Source organism: Etheostoma spectabile, chromosome 13 (assembly GCF_008692095.1).
Source record: "Etheostoma spectabile isolate EspeVRDwgs_2016 chromosome 13, UIUC_Espe_1.0, whole genome shotgun sequence".
NCBI lineage: Eukaryota > Metazoa > Chordata > Actinopteri > Perciformes > Percidae > Etheostoma > Etheostoma spectabile.
Window position 1 is genome coordinate 22358866 of NC_045745.1, and position 15433 is coordinate 22374298.

Sequence of the window (15433 nt, forward strand, 5' to 3'; positions counted from 1 at the left end):
AACCTCTGACTCCTCACAGATCGTTATTATCTGGCAGAACAAAACAGTTTTTTTCACAATGACTGGATACAATGTTGAGCCATATTAGGATAAAAGGAGCACAAGAAGAAAATTAATTTCAAAGAATAAATGACGATAATTAAAGCGGCCCCTGAGAATCAGTATATATGAATATAAGCTTTGCTCAAATCCTCTTAAAAGACCTTTACAATGGAGGTTGCACTTGCACATGTTCACCTGGTGCATCTATGTTTGACATAGAGCTGCTGGGTAACCATGATGGATGGTGAGTGTCAATATTCCATAAACATGTACCAGCTTGACAGATAATGATGACGAATCACAGGGGAGTGCTTTGCTGTCATGTTTTGGCTTTGTGTAGAGCAGGTGAACAGATGAAAACAAAACAAACTCCTATGATTCAAGGACAGCAGAGGATGACAAAATTATGATGGGAGAAGGTTCGTATTTTCCTTTGACACCCATGGTCTTTTATGTTTTTCTTTACTTGCTCTGGCTAAGCAGCTATGGGTCAGATATCAGTTTAAATGTTCTAAGAGGACGAGGTGCATTTTTTAGAGCTTACAATAAACACTGTTTGCTCTTGCAGTACTGTGCCTTTGTAGCTCGCATAAAATAAGGTAAATTCCAAACATCCTGACACAGCAAAGTGTGCTGTGGAAAAAGCACATAATACGGACATCATAAATGCTTACTGTTGCTTTATAAACTCAACAAATCTCTGTTGAGAATGTAGAATGCTGATGAGAACGGGTAGCTTGTGAGGTTTATTTTGTACTGACTGTTTGTTAATGACACCTGTAGAAGAGTAGTTGAAGTAGATGGAGAATGAGTTGGGAAGTCAACTTTATCTTGTTGCAGGTGCCACTGGGACCATTACCGGGAAAATGTCCTTATTTCTAAAGATTGGGTCTTATATCATTCTTGCTTTGGTCTGAATGTATGCATCTTTTCTATTTGGCACCATATTCTATTAGTTAGTTATTTGGCAGCAGTTTTGAGCCAATTCATCACAGCCCTAAGCTTCTAGTGTATCTGGCGCACACATTAAACACCTCAAAAATGAATTAAATTCAGTTACAACAATAAAAAATGCAATGCCAACATCTGAGTTGTCGTTTTTCCTCTTTTCAAAAGGGCTACTGAGCCATCGTTTCAGAGGTGAAAGGAAACCTTTGCTGAAGCTAAATGCAGCCACATTTCAGAATGATCAAACACAACTGTTGAAAACACATTTCCTGAACCTGGTGGCTATTTGTGGCTCTTAAAGCACACAAATAAAGTTCATTGAGGCTTGTGGCAGTTATGTATCATGGCAAAACTGAGCTTAATGCTTCAAGAATAGCAAAGATGTCAGACCTTTTAGAAAGAGGCAATTACATCAGACCCACATGAGGAAATGCTTGTGTAATGCATCAGATGCTTTTCTGTTTTTTACTCAATTATTTCTTTGTAGCCCACCACAGCAAACAGCTGATGGAGTGCCAGAGCTTTAAAGTAGATACAGGGGATTACACTGCTGGTTTGTTTTGGATCATTTGGTAGTCAATCACATAAATTTCCAAGTATTTTCTGTAATCATTTAGATTAGTACAACTATAAAATATCCAGATTGCCACATTGCTTCTGGATTTAATTACCTGATTTACGGTTCTATCGTATATAGAACACATATGTGTGTGTGTGTGTGTGTGTGTGTGTGTGCGTGTGCACGTGCGTGCGCGTGTGGGCGTGTGCGTGTGTGCGCGCGCGTGTGGGCGTGTGCGTGTTTTTGCGTGTGCGTGCACTTGTGTTAACATGTTTTTGTCTGCTCTTCAGGATCCCTAATAAAACCTAATATCAGTACAGAGTAGTGCTCACTAAGACAGAGCTACAGACTTATTTAGCTGATCATGATCGTGCATAAAAATTAACTTTTAACAGGAAATTATTCTTTGATTTGGTTGATTGTTTAGATGGACCACGACCATCCCAAAAGGAGATCATCTCGCTCAGAGCCTTCATGCTTCTCTTCCTCAAGCAACTCATACTAAAGGTACAGTAAGGGGAAATGGGTTACCATTATCTTCATCACATAGTTTAAGTTGCAAGAAATCACTTTTTTCCATTATGTCCTCTGTTGTTTTTTATCCCCTCTGGGGGCCGTGGGCTTAATATAAAATGTGTGTGTGTGTGGAGAATCGCATTATAGATCAGCAGCCTGAATGAAGCACTGTGTGTGCTTGTATTGATTTGTTCCTGTATTTATGTGTGTATTAAGTTGTTGCTGCCTAACGGTCAAAATGCATCAACCAGGAGTAGAATGAACAAAGTCATCTGAGGTTAAGAAAATGCAAAAACACCTGAAGATCATGAATGATTTGTTTTAAAGATGCCATGTCTGTTTTTTTACAGGACCGGGGCGTGAAGGAGGACGAGCTGCAAAGCATTCTCAATTACCTATTGACCATGCATGAGGTAAATGCTAATTATTGCCAAAGAGACACTGTCAAAGAGGGGCAAAGAGTGAGACATAGACAGTAAGAGTGTTGAGTGGAGCTGGTTGCAAAATGTGCATTATAATTTGTGGGCCTCTTAAGAGTGTGAGTCAGCTTCAGGGCTGTGACAGCATTAAAAATGGCACAACAATGGCCTGAACAGAATGTGCTCTTCTGTAACAATTATATCTATTCTTGCTCTGAAATACCACCTGTTCCTCCACAATGCCCCCTCATTGTCCACTCCTACAACTCTCTATTTGTCCTCTTAACCCTTATAGTCGTCTTTCCCTTTGGGCTTCCTCGTTCTTAATTTTTCACCTGTTCATCTTCACTTTCTTTTCTCTGCAGGATGAGAATATCCACGACGTGCTACAACTGTTGGTGGCTCTTATGTCTGAACACCCAGCATCTATGATCCCTGCATTTGACCAGAGAAATGGAATAAGGTGAGTGATACACACACACACACGCACACCACTTATATCTTTTAGCAACTTAAAGTAATTTACAAATCCAGCAGTGAAGATTTTAATAGCATATGATTATATGATTTGTCTGATGAGCAAAACCATCCTCAGTTGTGTGCAGCAACTATATCCTAAATGCTTTACTACATGGTTAAGCTATTGTTTATATGTTCAGTTACAATCCAGATGTAACATATACAAAGGGTAGCTTCAGCCAGGCAACATGATTTCTAAAAGAAAGTCAAAAGAGAGTCAAAATGTGCTGCTAAGTCCTCCAAAGCACAACTGCACATTGATGTGTTTTTGGTTGCTATGGTAAATCTCATGTTGCCGCAGAGCTAGTCAGCAAACTGTGTGTGTGTTTGTGTGTGTCCCATTTTTTTCACTTTCATGTCCTCTGAGCACAGTCAGCACGTGTAGCTAACTTGGATGGAGGAGGATGTTTACTAAGTGTAAGGCATTATAATTCCTTCATTGACATGTAATCAGTGTGGCTGTGTTTGACATGTTACAGGGTGATCTGCAAGCTTCTGGCCTCCAAGAGCGAAAGTATCCGCGTCCAAGCCCTCAAAGTCCTGGGCTACTTCCTCAAGCACCTTGGTCACAAGTCAGTACCTTTTTATATCTCTGTGCTTTCTGACTGGTATATAATGTGGTGTTTGGTGCTCAGTAAATGGTGATTCACTGAAATACTTAAATATTTTCTTATGTCACTGCATCTTATCATACTGCATCATGGTTGTTAGATTGAGAGGCCTCACATAGAGTGCAAGAAAACGTGGAGCCTCCAGTGAGCCTTAGAAGGGCTGTTTGTTTGTGTACGTAATAATAATGTCCTCATCATCAAGTCCAGGCGGAATAATCCTTCTGACAGTGTGCACTGGCAGGGAGGTGGAACCTTGATGAGCAGCAATGAATGCTGGGGATTTATTCATCCCATGTGACATTCAAGCCTCTCCCTGCACACCATGGGAGCAGGCTGCCAAGCTGCACCTGAACACTGCACCTTTAGTGCCCCACCTACTAAACATCTGCTCCAACCAAACATCCTGTAGGGCTACCGCTTTCAAGTTTACATGTCAATACTTATGGAAATGTAATATTTATCCAGGAGGCAATTTAGTGATATTTTACCCTTTTGAAAGACATTTTATAAATTAATTGAACATAACCTATTTTTGGGGGATTTACCGATAATCTGATGATTTATCGTCTTTAAAAAGCTGGATAAAAAAGGTTTTTCTGCTATAATCAGGATTTCAGAGCCACTGAAATGTTTTATTTTATTGTTGATCTCATAGATTAAAAATAAACCAATTCAGATTATATTGGGGAATTGTTGGATTTCTGTAAAATTATAGAGTGTGGTCTAAGACTTACTTTATCTGCAAAGTGTCCTGAAATAACTTCTGTTATGATTTGACAATACACTACTACATACAATTTTTTTTAAATGTAATTGAATTATACTGGGTTTCTAAACTGTAGTTTGAGAGTCAATGTTACCTCCAATAAGCAACTGTTTTAGATATTTTCTGCATTGTTGCTGTTGATGTTGTTTCTTAATTAAACTTACGATATACTGTGTGCATGCAAGCATGTAGCCCCTCGTTTTCCCATCTAATTGAAAGCAGTGACTCTGTATCACAGCGGCATCAACAGGGCATCACGTTGACCAAGATTTATAGACATAATGTATTTATTTCTGTGTAAAGTATGCCATTGTGCCCTCAGTTTAATAGCTTCTGTTCTATTTGGGACTGTATGTCTATATTTCAGTATATTATAATTATTCTGTTAAAAGAGAGTAAAATTAGTAACTGATTAAATTCAAACATTAAAAACATAATAATGGGAGGTAAAGGATTTGTTAGATGTACGTATATGTTAATAGTTATTGTACTTTCCATAATTTCTTCTTATTAACAACAGGATTACAGTCAGGTATACTCAGAAGCGCTAAGAAATATTGGCTTAGTTTAATTTTTTAAAAATCCTCAAAGTTAGTCAACCCTGATTTCTGATTCTCCCTAGTTAAAAGCCTCTTAGAGACACAATGTTTGCCTGCTGGCAAGGTTAATTGTTACACTTAATGATTTGCAGCCATGCAAACGTTGCCCCAGTGCCGCCTGCAGTATTGCCGTTCTGTTAATGTCTCTTGTTAATTTCTCATGTTGGTATTCGTTTCTCATCCTCTTTGGTCCCATCATAACTGACAGGGCCACATGGTGCCACCTGCCAATATCAGAATGTCATCAAGCCAGTGACAATCAATGTCAATTTCAACTGTCATAAATTCTTTTATGATTGGCAAGCTGTATGTCTCCCTGCAGGAGGAAGGTAGAGATCATGCACACGCACAGTCTTTTCACACTGCTGGGGGAGAGGCTGATGATGCACACCAACACGGTCTCTGTCACCACCTACAACACTCTGTATGAGGTAGGTGATTGGCTCATTGACACGCTATAGCAACATGTATGAAGTGATGCCCTTTTAGTCTGTGAATGATCAGAATTTGAGTATTTTAATTGACAGCTGTTAATCCTCTGTGTGTGCAGATTTTGACAGAGCAGGTCTGTACTCAGGTGGTTCACAAACCCCACCCTGAGCCCGACTCCACTGTTAAGATCCAGAATCCCAGTAAGTACAAAAACACTGTAGCCTGCATCTGCCATGTCTTTCTGCGTTCTTGGGTCTGCCAATAATGCAGTGTTGTTTTAATGCGAGTCAACAGACAACAAAGCCTCAATTCAAAAGCCGACACTGCTGCCATCTCCCACTTATTAATCTGCCTCTCACTCTCCTGTCCCTCACATTTTTCTCTCTTGTTCAAAATACTTTTTATATATTTGCTTCTCTTATTCTCTCATCCCATTCTTCTTTCCCTTTTTCTCCTCATTGCACGATTTTTACCACCCACCCAGTGATTCTAAAGGTAGTGGCCACCCTGTTGAAGAACTCCTCTCCCAGTGCTGAGCTGATGGAAGTCAGAAGACTCTTTCTTTCTGACATGATAAAACTCTTCAGTAACAGCCGTGAAAACCGGCGGTAAGAGGACACAAATTACTAGCATTTATATTCAACTACTTGTCTTTTGCTTCTTACATTGCTTCTTAGATTTTGATATTAAGCACTTGCTGCTGCCCAACTCACATACAGTGTTTGTGTTGTGTACCAGCTGCCTGCTGCAGTGCTCTGTTTGGCAGGACTGGATGTTTTCCCTCGGATACATCAACCCCAAGAACCCAGAGGAGCAGAAAATTACTGAGATGGTGTACAACATCTTTAGGATCCTGCTCTACCATGCGATCAAATACGAGTGGGGAGGGTGGAGGGTCTGGGTTGATACCCTATCCATCGCACACTCCAAGGTGAGAGGGAGATATACACTTTAAGTATCAAAGAGAAAAAGTTTCTCTGTACACTCATCATCAGTCAATCATGAAGAAATACATTAATGAAGCAACATAAATACCCATTTCCTTTGCTTTCTGAAGGGTTGATGAAAGCCTTATTGATTTGTACATATTTATCATACTTATTTTTTCAGTGACCTGCAAGGTCCAGAGGAAGTATCATGCTAGATAGATATTATTTTAATTAACTGATCATCTCTCTGTTCACTGTTCAGTGGTGGGAATTTAACTAACCCATTATATCATGGCAGTGCAAAAGCATGGGGATATTTTGGATGATGACCTAATAGCCCCTTTAGGCTTGCGTCCCAGTTTCATCTATGTAGCCGTTGGTACAGATTATCTATGAGCCCATAAGGACTACCTGGTGGAGAAGTTATTGACGTGAAGGTTAACCATTGTCAGTGGTTGTGTTCAAATCACATAACCAACTATATCCCCACCATCTTTCACAGGTGACCTACGAAGCCCATAAAGAGTACTTGGCTAAGATGTACGAAGAATACCAGCGCCAGGAGGAGGAAAACATGAAGAAGGGGAAGAAAGGCTCTGTGTCCACCATCTCTGGGCTTTCCGCTACACCTGCCCCTGTTGTCAACGGCAACCTGGAGATTGACGACAACTCCCAGACACAGACCCCCGAGAGCGAGGCAGAGTACAGCGAGGGGGCTGGCGGAGACTCACGCAACCTCCTTGCAGAGGGCGCTGTGAAGCGACCCAATGGAGAAGCCCTGACACCCGGGGAGCAAAGCGCTGGTCCAGGGGTGAGGGTGGAGGTCCATGACCTGCTGGTAGACATTAAAGCAGAGAAGGTAGAGGCCACAGAAGTAAAGCTGGATGATCTAGACTTGTCTCCAGAAGGCCTTGGTGGAGGTGTGGGTGGAGGAGGTGGTGGAGTAATAGAGAATGGACCTTTGGTAGAGGTGGATTCTCTCCTGGACAGTGCTTACTGCGCTGTAGTTCAAAACCTAAATGGGAATCTGGTGCCTAAAGATGACACGCCAGGCTCAGGGGTTGGCATGGGGTCAAGCCTGGGGATTTCAGGGGTCAGCCTGGAGGATGATGGGAACATGGGTCCGCTCATCACATTGGCTGACGAGAAAGACAGTGTCCCGAGCAACAATGGATTTCTCTTCAGCAAGGTAGGATTTAATAGGAAGATTATTGTCTTTAATTACTTAAGTTGTATCTGTGGAGCCACATCTTTCCCTTCTGATCTAGAATATAATATCACCAAACAGTCCACTTGCTTTCTGTCCTTATTCTTTCTACTTTCCTCATGTCTTAATGTTATTTTATGTTTTTATTACCCCATTCATCTCTTCCAGGTTGATGAGAAGCTGCTTCCAGCTCTGGCAGCCACAGACCCTCTTGTATTGCCGAGTCCAGACCAGCCCACTCCATCTGGTCCAGTCCCAGCTCACTCCACCACCAGCGCCAGTGATGACCTCAGCCTGCTGGCCCACATGACTAGCTGCGGCTCTGATTTAACACATAGCCACACTGCTGGGGAACTTCCAGAGGACGGGCCCTTCAAGATCGAGAGCCCACTTGCTGACATCAGCTCTATTGCAGAAGCTGAGAGCCAAGCCCAGATCCAGGGATCTAGACCAGATTTCCCAGAGGGAGAGGGCACAACCGGGGCAGAGGGAGAGGCCGCGGGGCTTAAGACTGGGGGAGACACAGCCAGCACCACCTCTGATACAGAGAGGTCGGATGATGGGAAAGACAAGGACACAAAGAAGATCCAAACTACTGCCACCACTCAGGTGTGTTTATCTGTGTACTGTACATGTGTCTCATTTTGTTGTTCACACAAGTCTGCAAGTAAGTTGCTGGGTTACTCTAATTGGACATGGCTTCCCCAATGTTATTGTCTGTGTGTATTGATTTGCATTTAAAGCGCGGCTTTCTCTTAGAAGAAAAGCAGTGACTGCCCACACATGAGCTAATTCTTTAATAAATCAAGAAATACCGAATACGATGTCCCAGTGTTTTTTTCTTATGAAATTTAATTTCATAAACGTATGTATGTTAGACTAGAAAGGGATGTAATGAAAGCCCTTTTCTGGCTGACCGAATCTTTGCCCCCACCATGTTGCAGGCCCTCCATGGTCGTACTGCAGCCCAGCTGGAGCGGGACCTACGTGTTGATCTGGGTTTCAGGGGCATGCCCATGACGGAGGAGCAGCGCCGGCAGTTCAGCCCCGGCCCACGCACGACCATGTTCCGCATCCCAGAATTCAAGTGGTCTCCGATGCACCAGAGGTTGCTTACTGACCTGCTGTTCGCCCTGGAGACTGACGTGCATGTGTGGAGGAGGTGAGCTTAATAAGCTTACACTACTAGCACTTATGCCTTGTTTTTAAGGCATCTCTATTGATGACACATGTATTGCAAATTAAGTTAGATTGAGCATATTCAAGAAGTAAAGTGTTACCTATGATGTTCCAATTTCCAAACTGTAATTTAAAATCGTCCCTCCAACTTTTATTTCTAATTTCAGCCACTCCACCAAGTCGGTGATGGATTTTGTAAACAGCAATGAGAACATAATCTTCGTACACAACACGATCCACCTCATTTCTCAGATGGTGGACAACATCATCATCGCCTGTGGAGGCATCCTGCCTCTCCTGTCTGCTGCCACCTCCCCTTCTGTAAGTGGCTCTACTCTGCCCCTCTGTGGTAGAAGGGAAAACTGCAGGTCAACAGCTGCTTCATAGGCCTGTAACTCAGGTGTCAGTGCCAAACACGGACTTTGAAGAACCTGATTCCCCCTCTCAGAGCAACGTTGATCTTGCATGATTCAATAGGTTAAAAAATGTGTTTTTGTTACATTTTGTAGCTTTTTTTTAACCCTATGAAATCAAGATATATACAAAAATCTAAAATAATCTCATAGACCTTAAAAGTTGAAATTTATACTTGCAAAAAGTTAGGATTAGTTTGGCCTTGCATTTAAAAATGAGTAAACCAAATAAAATGTCAGCTTTTTTCTGAAATCCTCTCATCTACACTTTGCTGTCAATCTAACACTTCTTGCACAGTATTTTAACCTTTATTTGAGCTTTGTTCTATTCCTTTAAATTAACAATCTACTTAATTTGGTAGTTTGATAATCTATTTACTTTAATCACCTTTCTTTTCCTCTCTGTGTTACATGTATTCTGTGTACTTTCTTGTCTCTTTTGTCTGTTTTTTGCATGTGCAGAGTTCTAAGAGTAGTGCCAACACTGTAAGTTGCAGTTTCTTCCTCTCTTTCTATTCTACTAATACTTTGTTCTGGTTTATTTACCATTGTGACTGACACTAAACCTTGCTTGTCTGACATGCATAGTGTTTCTATTTGTGGTGCTTCTTTGCTGATAATTACTACTTCCCTTTAAACTGGTTGTATCTATTGACTTCTCTGCCTCACTGTATCCAGTTCCTAAAGTTATAGGAACTAGATATACTAAACTGCATACACTTTGTATAATATTCTAACGCTGTTAGAATTTTATACAAATAAGGGGAATAGAAAAGACTCAAAGGCCATGAGGTGCATCGATGATAAGGAGAAATTAGAGTTTCCATAAGTCCTGAAGGGTTGCATCTGCTAAGCTTGTCCCATTTGTATCAACACAAAAGAAGGCAGGAGGAGCCGGACCCCAGAGGGGGTCAAAGGGAGATGAGGTGACCCCTGTTCCTGGGGGAGGAGGCGCAGGGGGAGAGGTGCGTAAATAGCCTGAGACTCCCACCATCACCAGAAGAGCTAAGAGCACCAACCCAAGCCCTTCTGTCCTCACCTTGTGTGTCTGTTATTTCCCAAATGTCTGTTCTCACTTTCTCTGACGAGCCTCCAGATGCTTGCACTTTGTCGACTCTCCACAGCCCTGCACATCCTGCTTACTGAAGCAGAGACACAGCAAACCACACACTTGGTTTGCAAGTTTTAACCCCTGCTTTGCTGCCTTCAAATTTATTTTCACTCTAAATATACTGAACATTTGGTTATTTATTCACTTAGGTTGGTGTCAACATAAAAGGACGTTGTCTATGAATACCTATGTCTATAAAAATACTATGTCTATAATTGTCTATGAAATATATTCTAGTCTAGCTCTACCTGTCTGTACACTGCCACTGTTACTGCTAATAGGCCACACTGCTACTGTCATGATCCCACTGTTACCATTACCTGTGTGTCACCAGGCTGTACTTCCTTTGTGTTGTGTAGAACACTTCATGTTGCCAGATTTCATCATTTTAGTACATATGTCACTTAACCAGCATGATACTAAAGGTTGCTTTCCTGTTTGTTGGTACCACCAGCTAAGACCATTGTGGTCATGCTCATGTAAGACATGATGATAATACATTTTCCAAAGGTTACTTCTATTGTTTAAAAAAAGAGAATACTACATTATTTCACCACCTTTCTAAAACCAGTGAGAAAGCATCCAGTTTATTGTGCATGCATGCTTGCTTTCACTGAATAACTGGCAAGCATTTGTGTATATCCTCCCCTTTGCCAGACGGAGTTGGAGAACATTGAGGCGACACAGGGCATGTCTTCAGAAACAGCAGTCACCTTCCTGTCTCGTCTCATGGCCATGGTGGACGTACTGGTGTTTGCCAGCTCTCTCAACTTCAGTGAGATTGAAGCCGAGAAGAACATGTCATCAGGAGGGCTGATGAGGCAATGCCTCCGCCTGGGTGTGTGCTAGTTCAATGTATCTTTTGATTATTCTTTTGTTTAATCTGTTAGTCTATAAAATATCAGAAGAAATTCCCAGATCATAGGATACACAGAATTTGTTATTTTTGCTAAAGAAAATGAATTAAGAAATTGTTTTAGATTTGTTTTATGCCAATTCATTACTCATAAATGAATGCCTAAAATGGGTGTGCATTGCATTAAATGAGTCATGACAGACACCCAAGAAAACAGACATATCAACGTAAAAGTCACTCAAATTTGTGTTGGATTTTACATTTGATTTCTGAGTCATAAACTATTAAACTCTATCTTCTCATTTTGTGCATCTGCTTATTTATGATAGGTCTTTAAATAAGTCGCTTGATTAAAACTGATTTATATTGGATCTTCATTTTGGGGTATTGTTCTTAGAACAACTGGACATTCCCTTAAAACAAATACATTTACTTATCTGTAATACATCAAAAAGAAACGATATGCCATCTAATAAACCCTATGCAGTATAAAATACTTACAGCCAGGTTTCATCTTCACCTTTTTGTGTCCATCAGTATGCTGCGTAGCAGTGAGGAACTGTCTGGAGTGCAGGCAGAGACAGAGAGACCGAAGCTGCAAATCCTCCTTAACCAGCAGCAAGTCACAGGACAGCCTCCACAGTGCCTCCACCACCAGCAAGGTAGCACACACACAGTCACACAGGCACATAAATGCACATCCTGCACACAACACTTAAAATCTGACACGGAAACATGCATATGTAGGACGCCGCATATTTGACATTCTGTCTTCCATATTTAGCAGGATCCAGACAGACTCCTGCAGGATGTAGACATCAATCGTCTTCGAGCTGTGGTTTTCAGAGATGTGGTAAGTATTTGTTTGTGTGTATTTTTTAGTGTATACAGTATGCATATGGGTACAAGTGCAAAGAGTTGTGTTAACTGAATAAATGTGTGTGTGTGTATATGTGTGTGTGTGTTTGTGTGTGGTGTGTTTTATTTTGCTGTAGGATGACAGTAAGCAGGCTCAGTTTCTGGCGCTGGCAGTCGTCTACTTTATCTCAGTTCTCATGGTATCCAAGTACCGGGACATTTTGGAACCCCAGCGAGAGATTGGAAGGTCCACCAGCCTATCAGGGAGAAGCATCCGCCACGAAATTAACTCCCCAACCAGTACAGGTGATTCTCATTTTTTTTTCACTGCAATATCCTCAATATTACAGAGTAATCTTGGATGAGCTGGTGGTGACTTATCATTGTAGCATTTGTACAGTGACTACTGGCTTCAGATTAACAACAATACCTTTTTCAAGAAAATGAGAAAATTGAGGATGAAAGAGAAAAGGACAAAGACAGAAGGGTATTACTTGACAGAGAAATAAAGCTTACAAGCAGAGATTGAATAAAAACAGACACTACTGTATGTTGTGGAATTGTTTAGCAGTGCATTTTACAAAGAGAAACTCTATTCTTTTGCAATTTGTGTGTGTTACTCCAGAACACCCATCCACAGCCTTCTCTGACCGTGACAAACAGACCCCCACTCCCGTGGACGACTCTCCCCGGGCAGGCCTCCCACACACAGACTCAGGCATCGGAGAGGAGGGCCATGTGGCCGGTTCCTTGAACGGCTCAGAGATGGGTCTGGGGCTTGGCCTCGGCCTGGTGGGGAGGGAGACGGACAGAGACAGAGACAGAGACATGGGAGGAGGAGGTGGGGGAGGAGGCACAGATCTATTGTGTAGTCTGTCAGATGTTAGGAGGTCACAGGAGAGCCTTCTGGATTCTCCCCACAACCCCAACTCCAGCCAAGCCCCGCCTTCGTCCATCTCCAGCATCAGCCAAACAAACAAAGGCATCAATGTCAAGGTTGGTCTGTTTGACCCCCATTGATACCTGGCTGCTTTTATGTCTAAATTTGCAGATAGAGTTGATCAATGTTATCCAATGTGGTCAGGAAATGCATATGCATTTAATTTTCACCACTGAGGGCCCATGCATCCTTCAGCACTTTCAAATATGGTTTGTATGATCAAGCCACATCTGTATTTTTAGCTGTGTGGTTGGATCACCTGAGAAAGATTTTAATGCCAGGTCTGAATAGGGTAAACATCTTTCCAAATATTCAGCTGTCAGTGAGATTATGAATCATTAAAGCATGCCTTGCTCATATACAGTCAAAGTTTACTGCTGGTAAAAAGTTAGTTGTTCTATATGTTGGATTTTGTCTGAGCCAATAGTAATGTTTTTCATTCACTTTTCAACGTAATAAATATTATAGCCTACATTGAAAACAAAATGTACAAAGTTACAGTACTTGAGAAGACAACAGCCAAGAATTAGTCAAGCCATTACACTCCTTACAGCTTGTGTCCTGTAGTCACCAAATAAATGGGATGTTCTCTCTGAAATGCAGGAGATATTGAAGAGCTTGGTGGCGGCTCCAGTTGATGGCGGGGATTTGGGACAAGAGTCTGGGCCGACACCTTATCACCCAGACCCTGCCCTGAAGACACACCCCATGCTGCCCATGCAGTTCCACTCCTTCGACAGGTCAGTCTTAGTTACTGCTTGACCTACAAGAGGCAGAAAAACAGACAGTCAGTACAGCCTGACACATCCATCAATTAATCAATTTTTCCAGCCAATACTGATCTTTTGCTAATGTGTTTTAGTGTACTGCTATTTTCCAAATTGCTGTACATCAATTTTGGAAAAACAGTGGAAACAAACGTCAATCAATTGATTGGTATTTAGAAAATGACCTTCCCCTTTGAACAGAACTCTTTGGATGGAAACATTTACAGGCTTACATAATGTGGTTTACTTGCCAGCAGTCACATGGATTTCTTTAGTTAAAATCCAATAATGTACAGATAAGAAAAAAGTAAAAGGTAAATTCTGCACCATGGCTTGTTTGCAGGAAACCACTTTTACTGTGCACTACATAGAATATAAAAAAATAAAAACAATGATTTTTAGTAGCAGTGATTGACCATGTTTATAAATCATGACTGAGACTGTTGATTTTATCATTTATTCACATTTTTGTCAACTTTAGACTGTCAGGCTAAAATCATATAGGGATAAAGCTATTGTCGCTGGATAATAAAGTTGTTTGACATGACAGGACATAAACAAAGTTTGAAAAGGTTAAAATTTTCTTCTCTTGTCTAAACCGTTAACATATAGATGCTCTCACTGAGTGATGACCTGGATATATCTCCTGTGCAACACTTAGTCTCCTTGATCGTGCTCTGTGGCAGTCCTTGAGAGCTAAGTTATTGATTGAAGACAGGTTGCATAATAAATCACAAATAGCTCCATATCTATCTCCAAGATGGCCACCCAATGTATCTGTCCCATGCAGACAAGCTTAATACATCTTATGTGTATAAATTAATAGCAAATACATAGTTACCAACAAACAGTATTTTAATAGTTTTTAAACAAAGATATTTTAGTTTTTCTAAACATGTTTCTGAAATTTAAATGTGCACTATCCCTAGTTTGTTTGTTACAAGCTTATAAGAAATAGAAATTATTTTATTGTGTTACATTCTGATAGATGCATATATGGATTATATTAGCAGCACCGTTTTATGTTTCTGAAAATGTTTTACAACAATTAAAAACGGATCTATAATCTGAAATATTTAATGTACATATGATAGTGTTGCAAATTTTAGAATTGCATTTTATTTGATTTGATAACTATGTATTTGTTCGACATTTAAGATACTCCCTGACGTTGATATTGACTGAAGTTTCCAATAGAACCATTTTATTTTTTTTTAGCTCCCGGAAGTTGTTAACCTTGTTGAGTTCGAAAACAAAGCAAGAAATGATCTTGTGATTTGGGGTCACTCCTGGACACTCTAACAAAACTGAAGTCTACTGTGCATTCATCCTCACTCACATTCATTGATGTTCTCACACAATGACCAACATCCAGAGCCATGATATCACTAAGGAGCACTCGATAAATAGTATTGTGTGTGTGCAGGTTTGTCTGATGCCTTTGTGTCTCATCTCTTACAGGAGTGTTATGGTTCCAGTCAAAAAGCCGCCACCTGGTAGCCTGTCAGTCAACACAGTGGGCACGCCCACCACTAGTGGAGCGGCCACTCCCAGCAGCACACCCAACATTTTTGCCGCTGCGACTGCAACACCTAAGAGCATGATCAACACTACAGGTTATAACACACAGATGTTGTGCACTTATAAAAATCTAAAAGTCTTCACACCCACGTCTATCAATTTAACTCCTGAATCTATATCTTTAGGTATTTTATATATATATATATTGTATGTGTGTGTGTGTGTATGTGTATGTGTATGT

The 15433-nt window shown here is 41.0% G+C and overlaps 1 protein-coding gene across 21 annotated transcripts in view; it reads left to right on the forward strand.

Moving 5' to 3' along the window:
* Nucleotides 1-15433, forward strand: part of nbeaa (neurobeachin a) — a 92615-nt gene that overhangs the window by 58522 nt on the left and 18660 nt on the right. For 14 of the 21 annotated variants that reach the window (XM_032532976.1, XM_032532973.1, XM_032532977.1 and 11 more), the window contains exons 14-34: nucleotides 1977-2056; nucleotides 2416-2478; nucleotides 2850-2947; nucleotides 3483-3575; nucleotides 5302-5410; nucleotides 5530-5611; nucleotides 5896-6019; nucleotides 6150-6342; nucleotides 6843-7529; nucleotides 7716-8156; nucleotides 8492-8709; nucleotides 8894-9047; nucleotides 9602-9625; nucleotides 10021-10104; nucleotides 10908-11088; nucleotides 11644-11768; nucleotides 11891-11959; nucleotides 12102-12270; nucleotides 12590-12960; nucleotides 13508-13644; nucleotides 15133-15287. In XM_032532976.1, the coding sequence (XP_032388867.1) occupies nucleotides 1977-2056; nucleotides 2416-2478; nucleotides 2850-2947; nucleotides 3483-3575; nucleotides 5302-5410; nucleotides 5530-5611; nucleotides 5896-6019; nucleotides 6150-6342; nucleotides 6843-7529; nucleotides 7716-8156; nucleotides 8492-8709; nucleotides 8894-9047; nucleotides 9602-9625; nucleotides 10021-10104; nucleotides 10908-11088; nucleotides 11644-11768; nucleotides 11891-11959; nucleotides 12102-12270; nucleotides 12590-12960; nucleotides 13508-13644; nucleotides 15133-15287 (3657 nt within the window). The remainder of the gene's footprint in view (nucleotides 1-1976; nucleotides 2057-2415; nucleotides 2479-2849; nucleotides 2948-3482; nucleotides 3576-5301; nucleotides 5411-5529; nucleotides 5612-5895; nucleotides 6020-6149; nucleotides 6343-6842; nucleotides 7530-7715; nucleotides 8157-8491; nucleotides 8710-8893; nucleotides 9048-9601; nucleotides 9626-10020; nucleotides 10105-10907; nucleotides 11089-11643; nucleotides 11769-11890; nucleotides 11960-12101; nucleotides 12271-12589; nucleotides 12961-13507; nucleotides 13645-15132; nucleotides 15288-15433) is intronic. The other 7 variants (XM_032532986.1, XM_032532992.1, XM_032532991.1 and 4 more) reach the window with 3 other exon arrangements.